We start from the raw sequence: 12,012 nt of genomic DNA on the forward strand, positions 1-12,012 counted from the left end.
CACCACGGCCTCGCACGACCAGCGCCCCACCCAGGTGGTGCGGCCACGGCGCTGATGGAGCCGCGCTTATCCCACGGCAGGAAATGCTACACAAGCTGGGATGGTCTCTCCTGGTCAAAATGGGAACCCCAAAAAGGGGGACCCCAAACGGGAACCCCAAAATGGGAACCCCAATAGGAGGACTTCAAATGAGGCCCCTAAAAAAGGGGACCCCAAAAATGGGAACTCCAATAAGAGGACTCCAAATGGGATCCCTAAAAAAGGGGATCCCAAAAATGGGAACCCCAATAGGAGGACTCCAAATGGGGGCCTCAAAAGGGAGACCCTAAAATTGGAACCGCAAAATGAGAATCTCAAAAGGGAGACACCAAAAATGCGAACCCCAATAGGGAGAACCCAGATGGGGAACTCCAAAAGGGGAACCCTAAATGGAATCCCTAAAAAAGGGGACCCCCCCCCCCCCACATGAGAACGCCAAAAGGGGACCCCCAAATGGCGACCCCAAAAGGGGGACCCCAAATTGAATCCCTAAAAAAGGGGACCCTCAAAACGAGAAACTCAATAGAGGGACCTCAAATAGAGAACCTAAAAGGGGAACCTCAAGTGAGACCCCTATAAAAGGGGACCCCAAAAATGTGCACCCCGAGAGGTATGAAGACCCCAAATAGAACCCCAAAATGGGAATCCCAAAAGGGGAACCCTATATGGAACCCCTAGAAAAGGGAGCCCCAAAATTAGAACGCCAAAAGGGGGACCCAAAATGGTGACCCCAAAAGGAGAACCCCAAATGGAACCCTTAAAAAAGGGGCCACCCCAAATGGAGACCCCAAATGAAGAACCCAAAATGGGAGCTCCAAATGGGGACTCCCAAATGGAACCCTTAAAAAAGGAGACCCCCAAAATGGGAACCCCAGAAGGGGAACTCTAAATGGAACCCCTAAAAAAGGGGACCCCTAAAATAAGAACCCTAAGAGGGGGACCCCCAATGGGGACCCCCAAATTGGGGACCCCAAAATGGGGACCCCAAAAGGGACCCTAAAAAGGGGGAATATAATGGGGCATTTGGGGCACTTAATAATGGTAACCGTTATCAGTTATAATTGCGTTGCCAGTGACACGCAGTGGTATGAGGAATTGGGGCACTAATAATAACATTAAGAAGGGGGTAATCATCACTGTATTATTTTTATATCATTATCTTATCTAAAGATAATCAACCTTCAATCTCTTCTAATCAATCAATCCGGCGCCAGGCCGCGCGTTGCCAAGCAACGCGACCGGAAGCGGAAGAACCCGCCCCCGCGCTCAGCCAATAGCGTGCGGGAGTGAGGGGAGAGCAGCCAATCGCTGCAGGGAGGGGGCGGGAAGAGCGTTTTGAAAGTGGCCACGTTGGTGTGGCCCACCTTAAAGCGGCAGCTCTCCTCTCCACCCCTCGCGTCATGGGACGGGGGCGTGGCTGGTTGTATGCAAATGTGATGCTAATGAGGGAGGAAGCGTGTTTGGAGGGGAGCAGCAAACGGTGCTGGAGAGGGGTGAGAGTGGAGGGGGGGGCACTTGTGGGACTGCAGGGGGGGTTATGGGGTCTTCATGGCGGGTTCCTGGAGGGGGGCTTCATGGTGGGCTTCGTTGTGGCATCTGGGGGGCTTCGTGGTGGCATCTAGGGGGGCTTCATGGTGGCCTCATAGCATCTTCATGGTGGGTTCTTGGGGGAGGTTTCATGGTGGGGTCATGGTGGCTTCGTGGTGGCATCTGGGGGGGCTTCATGGAGGCTTCTGGGGGTCTTCGTGGGGACTCTGTGGTGGGATTGTGGTGGCATCTTGGGAGGGTTTCATGGTGGCATCGTGGTGGCTCCATGGTGGCACTGTGGTGGCATCTTGGTGACACCGTGGTGGGATCATGGTTGCATCTTGGTGGCATCTTGGGGGGTTCCATGGTGGCATCTTGGGGGTTCCATGGTGAGATTGTGGTGGCATCCTGGGGGCTCCATGCTGACATCCTGGTGGCATCGTGATGGCATCTTAGGGGGGCTTCATGATGGGATTGTGGGTGCTTCCAGATGGCATCTCGGTGGCTTTATGGGGTCTTCATGGTCTCTGCACGGTGGCCTCATGTCTCCCCTCCCCCTCCGGCCCCCAACCCCACCCTGTGGTGTCACTTCTTCTTTCCATGGGGCATAGGGACGAGTTCCTCTTTCGGTCCCCATTTTTGTCATAATCCCCACCCTGTGTCCCCAGGGACGGCCGATGTCACTGTGTGACCCATGTGACACTTTTGGGGTGGCGGGGTGTGAGGGGTGAGCAAAGGTGGCTGGGGCGAGTGGGTCACCCTAAAAAGCATAGGTGGGGGGTGACCAGAGGTGACAGTGGGTGACCATAAATGACACAGGTGACCATGGGTGATAGGTGACTGTGGGTGTGGGGTGACTGGAGGTGACCAGAGGTGACAGTGGGTGACAGATGACCATGGGTAACCACTGGTGGCCATGGGTGGAAGGTGGCCATGGGTGATGAGTGATTAAAGATGACCAGAGATGACCATAAGTGACAAATGACAAGGGCTTTGGGTGACCAGAGGTGACCAGAGGTGACCATGGGTGGAAGGTGACTATGGGTGACCAGAGGTTACCGTAGGTGACAATGGGTGACAGATGACCATGGGTGACCATTGGTGGCTGTGGGTGACATCTGACCATGGTTGATAGGTGACCGTGAGTGATGGGTGACCAAAGGTGACCAGAAGTGACCAGTGGTGACCATGGGTGACGGATGACTGCGGGGGACCAGAGGTGACTATGAGTGACTTAAGTGACAACTGACCATGGGTGACCATGGGTGACAGATGACCGTGGGTGACCAGAGGTGACCATGGGTGACCATAAATGACAGGTGACCACAAGTGTTGGGTGACCAGAGATGACCAGAGGTGACCACGAGTGACAGATGACCATGAACGATGGTTGACCAGAGGTGACAACACCTATTGGATGACCACAAACACCCATCATTAACCACAGCATCTCCACGACTGCACCACGCAGTTCCCCGCGTGCGTCACCGCGTGCCACACCGCGTCACCTCCTCATCACCGCACCACCTCTCCCGGTGTCCCCTCCTGTCCTCGATGGCGTCCCCGGTGCCGCGCCGCGTGCGCCTGCGCCCATGGTTGGTGGCCCAGGTGGACAGCGGGCGTTTCCCAGGGCTGCGCTGGGTGGACGCGCGGCGCCGGCTCTTTGTGGTCCCATGGCACCATGCCACGCGGCACTTCCCGGCGCACGGCGGTGGTGACGATGACACCGTCTTCAAGGTGATCCTGGATGACCCAACGGCTGGAACGAACCGAACCTGAGCTCTGGTGGCTCTAATCCCAACCCCAACGGCCCTAATCCCAACCCTAGTGACCCTAAAACAATCCCAACGGCCCTAATCCCAACCCTAGTGACCCTAAAACAACCCCAACGGCCCTAACCCCAACCCTGTGGCCCTAATCCCAACCCTAGTGACCCTAAGACAACCCCAACACCCCTAACCCCAACCCTAGTGACCCTAAAACAACCCCAACGGCCCTAACCCCAACCCTGTGGCCCTAATCCCAACCCTAGTGACCCTAAAACAACCCCAACACCCCTAACCCCAACCCTAGTGACCCTAACCCCAACCCTAGTGACCCTAATCCCAACCCTAGTGACCCTAAACCAACCCCAACGGCCCTAACCCCAACCCTAGTGGCCCTAATCCCAACCCTAGTGACCCTAAAACAATCCCAACGGCCCTAATCCCAACCCTAGTGACCCTAAAACAACCCCAACGGCCCTAACCCCAACCCTGTGGCCCTAATCCCAACCCTAGTGACCCTAAAACAACCCCAACACCCCTAACCCCAACCCTAGTGACCCTAACCCCAACCCTAGTGACCCTAATCCCAACCCTAGTGACCCTAAACCAACCCCAACGGCCCTAACCCCAACCCTAGTGGCCCTAATCCCAACCCTAGTGACCCTAAAACAATCCCAACGGCCCTAATCCCAACCCTAGTGACCCTAAAACAATCCCAACGGCCCTAATCCCAACCCTAGTGACCCTAAAACAACCCCAACGGCCCTAACCCCAACCCTGTGGCCCTAATCCCAACCCTAGTGACCCTAAAACAACCCCAACACCCCTAACCCCAACCCTAGTGACCCTAACCCCAACCCTAGTGACCCTAATCCCAACCCTAGTGACCCTAAACCAACCCCAACGGCCCTAACCCCAACCCTAGTGGCCCTAATCCCAACCCTAGTGACCCTAAAACAATCCCAACGGCCCTAATCCCAACCCTAGTGACCCTAAAACAATCCCAACGGCCCTAATCCCAACCCTAGTGACCCTAAAACAACCCCAACGGCCCTAACCCCAACCCTAGTGGCCCTAATCCCAACCCTAGTGACCCTAAGACAACCCCAACAGCCCTAACCCCAACCCTAGTGACCCTAATCCCAACCCTAGTGGCCCTAATCCCAACCCTAGTGACCCTAAACCAATCCCAACGGCCCTAACCCCAACCCTAGTGACCCTAAACCAACCCCAACGGCCCTAACCCCAACCCTAGTGGCCCTAATCCCAACCCTAGTGACCCTAAAACAATCCCAACGGCCCTAATCCCAACCCTAGTGACCCTAAAACAACCCCAACGGCCCTAACCCCAACCCTAGTGACCCTAATCCCAACCCTAGTGACCCTAAACCAACCCCAACGGCCCTAACCCCAACCCTAATGGCCCAGATCCCAATGCTAATGACCCTGACACAACCCTGCTGGCCCTTACCCAACTCTAGTGGTCCAAACCCTAACCCTAGTGACCCGAAGCCAAACCTAGTGGCCCAAATCCCAGTCCTAATGACCCTGACACAACCTTGCTGGCCCAAACCCCAACCCTAATGGCCATAATCCTAAAATCGATGTAACAGACTCCAACCCTAATGACACTAACCCAACCCTAATGTCCCAAACCCCAACTCTAGTGGCCCTAATCTATCCGTAGTGGCCCAAACACCAACCTTAATGACCCAAACTCCAAGATAGTATCCTTAACCCAACACTAGTAACCAAACTCCAACCCTAATCGCCCTAAATCAGCTCTAGCGGCCCAAACCCCAAACCTCATGCCCCAAACCCACGGACTCCACTGACCCCAACCCAACTCTGATGACCCCAACCCCAGTGAACCCCAACCCTGATGACTCCAGGAGCACCAACCCAATGACCCCCAACCCAATTAGCCCATCCCCAGTGATCCCGATGACCACAGTGACTCCAACCATGATGATTCCAACCCCAATAACCCTACCTCAATAACCGCAATCCAGTGACCCCAACCCCGATGACCCCAACACAGTGACGCCAATCCAACCATGATGAGACCACCCCCACTAACCACAACCCAATGACCCCACCACTAATAATCCCAACTAACCCCACCTCAGTGACCTCAAACCCGATGACCCCAATGAACCCACTCCACTGACCCCAACCCCACTAAACTCGATTCAGTGACTCCAAGACAACCATCATGACCCCAACCTGATGTCCCCAATCCAACCATGATGACCCCAACCCCACTAATCCCACCCCAGTGACTCAACACCAGTAATCCCAACCCACTAACCCACTGACCCCAACCCACTGACCCCAGTAACCCCCACCTCAATGACCCTGACACCAGTGACTCCAACCCAACTCTGATGACCCCAGCCCCAGTAACCCCAGTGACCTCAGTAACCCCAACCATGTTGACCCCAACACAACAACCCCAACTCTGATGCCGCAAATGCGCCATTCATGATGACCCCAATCCAATGACCCCATCCCCAATAACCCCACTCCAATAACTACAGCCCAATGACCCCAACCCAATGACCCCATTCCAATGACTCCAACCCAATGACCCCAATCCAAGCACGATGACCCCGCTCCCATTAACTACAACCCAGTGATGCAACACCAATAATCCTGACCCACTGACCCCACTGACCCCAACCTGATGACCCCAATAACCCCACCGCAGTGACCCTGACACCACTGACCCCGATGACCCTGCAGGCATGGGCAACAGAGACGGGGAAGTTCCTAGCAGGGCGGGACGAGCCGGATCCTGCCAAGTGGAAGGCAACGCTGCGCTGCGCCCTCAACAAGAGCCGTGAGTTCCGCCTGCGCTACGACGGCACCCGTGCTGTGCCCCCCCGGCCCTATAAGGTGTATGAGGTCTGTGGGGCCGACGGAGCAGGTATGGGGTTGGGGAGGGCTCACTGTGGGGACATGGGGTCTGTGGGGTCCCAGCATCCCATAAGTGACATGGGGGGGGTCTGTGGGGCTAAGCACCCTGCAGTGTCCCATCACCTTGTAAGGACAAGGCACCCCACAAGTCGCTATGGGTGCTGTAGGGTCTCAGCACCCCATGGGACCCCATTCTTTCCTCACAGACATGGTGACCGGGGATGACTTCAGCTGCGGTGGGGAGGAAGAGGAGGAGGAAGAGGACGTCAGCGAGGTACTGGCCCCTGCCTCACACATGGGGGTCCCCCATTCCACACTTGGGGGTCCCCTGCCCCACATCTGGGGGTCTCACACTTCATAACCACCTGCTCTCTCCCTGCAGCTGCAGAAACTGATGTCTCTGAGTATTGATGGTCAGCAGGGATATGGGGTGTTTTATAGGGGAATAATGGAGTGGGGGCATCCTATGGGGGGACAGTGGGGTGGGGACACCCTATGGAGGTCTGTGAGGTGGGGGATCCCTGTTGGGGGGGCAGTGGGGTGCGAATGCTCCATGGGGGACAATGTGGTGGGAATGTCCCATCGGGGACAATGGGATTGGGTTACCCCAGGGGGGGCAGTGAGGGGGGAGGAAGCCCATGGGGGACAGTTAGTGGGGTGGGGGCTCCCCATAGAGGGTCAGTGGAGAGAAGGGAGGGGTTGATGAGGGGCTGGCACGCTGTGATGTGTCTGTCTATGGGGCGGCGGTGGCCTATGGGGAGCAGTGATGTGGGGGCTCCCCTGGCTGCCCCCTCACCCTACTGTTCCCCAGACTGCGGAAGGGACCCGGTGCCCCCCTGGCCTGAGGAGCTCCCCCCGTTCAGCAGCACCGACCCCACATTGCCCTTCATGCCCCCTGAGCTGCCCCCTGAGCTGACCCCACAGCTGACTCCGCAGCTGACCCCGCAGCTGACTCCACAGCTGACCCCACAGCTGCCCCCCCCAGATCCCCCAGCACTCCTGGAGCACGGAGTCCCCAATCTGTTGGCCAGCCCTCACCTGCTGCCCTGTAAGCACTGGGTCGGGAGATGGGGTGTGGGGTGGGTGAATGTGGGTATGGGGTGGCCGTGGATATGGGGTGGTTGGGCATGGGTATGAGGTGGCCATGGGATGGGGTGGACGTGGGTATGGGGTGGGTGGACGTGGCTGTGGGCTGGCCATCAGGTAGTTGGACATGGATATGGGGTGGCCATAGGGTGGATTGGCAAAGATATGGGGTGGTTGGATGTGGCTATGGGGTGGCTGTGGGGTGGTTGGACATAGACATGGGGTGGTTGAATTTGGGAATGGGGTAGCTGTGGGGTGGGTGGGTGTGAGGATGGGGTGGTCATGGAGTGGATGGGCAGAGGTAGCTGAATGTGCACATGTGATAGGTGGGTATGGGGTTGAGGGAATATGGGGTTGCGGGGATATAGGGTCACTGGCCATGGAGTTGGGGGGCTGTGGGATGGTTGGCCATGAGGTTGGGGGTATGACATAAGGGTGAGTGGGCATGGAGCTGGGGGGATGTGGGGTAGTTGGCTGTGGGGTTGAGGGGATATGGGGTCATAGGGTATGAGGTCAAGTGGATGATAATAGGGTGGGTGGGCATGGAGTCAGGTGGCTGTTATGGAGTTGGGGGGATAATAGAGTCACTGGACATGGGGGGATGACAATGGGAGTGGGTGGGCATGGAGCTGGATGGTTGTAGGGTGGGCAGACACGGAGCTGGGGGGATGTGGTGTGGTTGACTGTGAGGTTGGGGGGATATGGGGTCAGTGGCCATGGCACTGGGGGGATATAGGGTCACTCGGCATGGGATCGGGGGGTTGTGGGGTCAGGGGGATACGGGGTGAGTGGGCATGGAGCTGAATGATTGTAGGGTGGCTGGGCATGGGGTTGAGGGGTTGTAGGGTGGTTGGCTGTGGGTTTGGGTGGCTGTGGGGTGGGTGAGCATGGGGTTGGGAGGTGACAATGGGGTCGGAGCGATATGGAGTGGATGGCCCTGGGGTCAGGGTGGGACTACAGTTACCCGTGGAGCTGCAGGGTTGCCCCATGTAGAATATCCCCCATCCCAACCCCACCAACCCCACCGACCCCGCAGTGACAGACCTGGAGCTGCGCTTCCAGTACCGCGGGCGGCGGGTGAGCACCCTGACTGTCAGCCACCCCCTGGGCTGCCGCCTGTCCCACGGGGGGTCTCTGCCCCCCACCCCGCAGCACCCCGACCTGCTGGGACACCCCGAGCTCCAGCAGGTCCACTTCCCTGACCCCGAGGGGATCCCGCACGACAAGCAGCGCCGCTACACCCGCACGTTGCTGGGGGCCATGGAGCGGGGGCTCCTCCTGGAGCTGGGGGGGCAGGACCTCTACGCCACCCGCCTCTGTCGCTGCAAAGTGTTTTGGGATGGGCCCTGCGCCCCACCCCAGGACCCCCACCTCGACCCACGGCCCAACCCCATGGAGAGGGAGAGGAGGATCCAAGTGTTCAGCCTCCAGCGGTTCCTTGATGGTGAGTGGCACCAGGGTGGGGGGGAGAGGGAGTGTGTGGGGACGTTTGGGTGGCACTGGGGACATCAAGGAGTCCATGGGGACATCAGGTGGCACTGGGGCTCACCATGAAAGGGCATCAGGTGGCACTGGAGGACACAAAGGAATTGATGGGAACATCAGGTGGCACTGGGGGACACAATGAATGGACATCAGGTGGCATTGGGGGACATCAGGTAGAATTTGGGACACCAAGGAGTCCATGGGGGATGTCAGGTGGCATTGGGGGACACCATGAAGGGACATCAGGTGGCATTGGAGGACATCATGGATCAATAGGGACGTCAGGTAGCACTGGAGGACATCAAGTGGCCTTGGGGACACCAGGGAGTCAATGGGGACGTTGTCAGGTGACACTGGGGACACCAGGTGGCACTGGGGACACTGGGGAGTCCATGAGGGCATCAGGTGGCTTCAGGAAGATCAAGAAGTCAATAGGGACATCAGGTGGCGTTGGGGGACATCATGAAAGGATATCAGGTGGCAGTAGGGACACCAAGGAGTCAACGGGGATATCAGGAGGCATAGGGGACATCAGGGAGTCCATGGGGACATCATTGGGGGCAGTGGGAACACCAAGGTGCCTATGAGGACATCAAATGGCATTGGGGGACACCACGAAGGGACATTAGGTGGCAGTGGGAGGATACCGGGGAGTCAGTAGGGACATCAGGTGGCATTAGGGTACACCAGGGAGTCCACGGGGACATCAGGTGGCATTGGGGACATCAGGATGTCTATGGGGATGTCAGGTGGCTTTGGGGAATGCCAGAGAGTCCATAGGGACATCATCAAGTGGCACTGGGGGACATCATAGAGTCAAAGGGGACATCAGGTGGCCTTGGGGGGCAATAGAGTGTCCATGGGAACATCTGGTTGCACATGATGACATCAAATGGCATTGGGGAACACTGGACAGCCAGTAGGGACATCAGGTAGCATTGGAGGGGACATTGGAGAGCCTGTGGGGATCTCAGGTGGCAATGGGGACATCAGCCAGCACAGAGGGACACCCATCAGCCCATAGGGACATCAGGTGGCACGGGAGGACTCTGGCCGATGGGGACATTGGTTAGCACTGGGTTGGGGGGAGGTGACATCAAGTGACACATTGGTGCCCCCCAGGGCTCATCCTGTTCCAGAAGGGGCAGAGCCCAACACCACCACCCTTCGAGGTCTTCCTGTGCTTCGGGGAGGAGTGGCCTGACCACAGACCCAAGGAGAAGAAGCTCATCACCGTGCAGGTTGGGGGATGCAGTGGGGACATGGTGGGGACACAATGGGGACATGAAGGGGACACGATGAGGATGTGTTGGGGACACGGAGGTGACACATTAGGGACACAGTGGGGATGCAATGAGGATGAGTGGGGGACCCAATGGGAACACGTTGGGGACATGGTGGTGACACGTGAAGGATGAGCTGGGGACCCAATGGGGACATGTTGGGAACACACTAGGGACACATGGGTGACATGGTGGTGACATGTCAGGGATGATTTGGGTTGGGGACACAATGGGGACACAATAAGGATGAGTTGGGGGCACGGTGGTGACGTGTCAGGGATGATTTGGGTTGGGGACACAATGGGGACACAATAAGGATGAGTTAGGGACATGGTGGTGGCATGTCAGGGATGGGCTGCAGTCCCAATGGGGATGTGTTGGTGACACATTGGGGACATGGCAGTGACATGTCACAGATGAGTTGGGGACCCAATAGGGACATGATGGGAACACTTTGGGGACTGCCCTAGGGGACACGTTGGGGACATGACAGTGATGCACTGGGGAACAGTTTGGGGACACGATGCAAATACATCAGGGCAAACACTGGGGACACAGCAAAGAAGCAATGGGAGATGTGATGGGGAACGTGTTGGGACTGCACTGGGGACATCTGTGACACATGTCCCCCCCCCCCCAGGTGGTGCCGGTGGCGGCACGGCTGCTGCTGGAGCTGTTCTCAGGGGAGCTGTCGTGGTCAGCTGACAGCGTCCCACTGCAGATCTCACAGCCCGACCTGAAGGATGCTCTGGTGGAGCAGTTCAAGGAGCTGCACCACCTGTGGCAGCAGCAGCAGCGCCCGGAACCCGGCCCACGGCCCCCGCTGTGATGCGGGGATGGAACCCCCCTACCACAGGGATGGGGAAAAAATGGGGTGTGTGGTCATTCCTGGGGGGCAAGGAGGCTTTGGGGGCTTCCTCGGTGCTATGGGGATGGTGGAGCTCTGGGGACAGCTGGAGAACCACATCTGGAGCACCACCAGACCTAGAACACTGCCATAACCAGAGCGCTAACTCTCCTGGAGCACATCTAGAACACACCTGGAGCACCTCCAGACCTAAAACATTGCCATACCAGGACTAGGGCTGCCCCTGGAGGACATTTGTAAAACCACATCCGGAGTGCCACCTGACCTAGAACATACCCAGAGCATTGCTGCTTCTGGAACACATCTGGAACACCATCTGACCCAGAACATTGCAGTACCTGGTCTGCTGCTACTCCAGGAGCACATCTGGAACACACATCTGGAGCACCACCAGACCCGGAACATCTCCATACTTGGATCTTCACTGCTCCTGGAGCACCAGATCAAAAAACAAATCACACCTGGAGCACATCTGGAGCCCCACCACCTGTAGAACATCACCATACCGGGACCACAGCTGCTCCTGGAGTGCCACATCTGGAACACAACACCTGGAGCACATCTGGAGCCCCACCATCCGCAGAACATCACCATACTGGGACGGCAGCTGCTCCTGGAGCGCCACATCTGGAACACACATCTGTATCCCCACCTCAACCCTCCCTCCCCCCTCCCCCAAGAAGCAGACAGGACCACCATGGGCTGGTTGGTTTTTGTTGTTGTTTTTTTTGGTTTTTTTTTTTTTTTCCTTTTTTTAACCGATTTTTTTTTTTTCCATTTTTGCATCTTTTTTTTTTTTATTGTTCTCGAGATGGCTACAACACCAGACGGAACCGCACACCCGGCCCCGGCCCCGTCCCTGCACTCGCACGACCGAACCCCCACCCACCCCAACCCTGCGCTCTCTCCCCTCGAAGAAAAAAAAAAAGAGAAAAAAAAATCAAAACGATTAAAAAATAAAATAAAATAAAACAAACAAACAAACAAAAAAACCAAATTTGGGAAAAAAAAAAAAAAAAGGAAAAAAATATAATATATA

At 56.9% G+C, this 12,012-nt stretch overlaps 1 protein-coding gene across 2 annotated transcripts; it reads left to right on the forward strand.

Moving 5' to 3' along the window:
• Window positions 1-1,495: 1,495 nt before the first annotated feature.
• On the forward strand, window positions 1,496-11,511 carry IRF5 (interferon regulatory factor 5). 2 transcript variants are annotated; one of them, XM_025151342.3, is made up of 9 exons: window positions 1,496-1,532; window positions 2,886-3,303; window positions 6,078-6,261; window positions 6,458-6,525; window positions 6,634-6,664; window positions 7,063-7,299; window positions 8,374-8,781; window positions 9,945-10,063; window positions 10,746-11,511. In XM_025151342.3, the coding sequence occupies exons 2-9, from the start codon at window positions 3,121-3,123 to the stop codon at window positions 10,932-10,934; spliced, it is 1,419 nt and encodes a 472-aa protein (XP_025007110.1). In that variant the 5' UTR covers window positions 1,496-1,532; window positions 2,886-3,120; the 3' UTR covers window positions 10,935-11,511. The 2 variants fall into 2 exon arrangements, with proteins under 2 accessions (XP_025007110.1, NP_001026758.2); NM_001031587.2 differs by having other exon boundaries at window positions 3,014-3,303.
• Window positions 11,512-12,012: the final 501 nt, after the last annotated feature.

This window comes from Gallus gallus, chromosome 1, assembly GCF_016699485.2.
Source record: "Gallus gallus isolate bGalGal1 chromosome 1, bGalGal1.mat.broiler.GRCg7b, whole genome shotgun sequence".
Taxonomy (NCBI): domain Eukaryota; kingdom Metazoa; phylum Chordata; class Aves; order Galliformes; family Phasianidae; genus Gallus; species Gallus gallus.

What these genes read in the sequence shown, in the direction of transcription:
- IRF5 (XM_025151342.3), top strand. Translation starts at nt 3,121, where the DNA reads ATGGCGTCCCCGGTGCCGCGCCGCGTGCGCCTGCGCCCATGGTTGGTG. An exon ending in GATGTCTCTGAGTATTGATG is followed by an intron (nt 6,665 to 7,062) that starts GTCAGCAGGGAT and finishes ACTGTTCCCCAG; the next exon opens with ACTGCGGAAGGGACCCGGTG. An exon ending in CCTCCAGCGGTTCCTTGATG is followed by an intron (nt 8,782 to 9,944) that starts GTGAGTGGCACC and finishes GGTGCCCCCCAG; the next exon opens with GGCTCATCCTGTTCCAGAAG.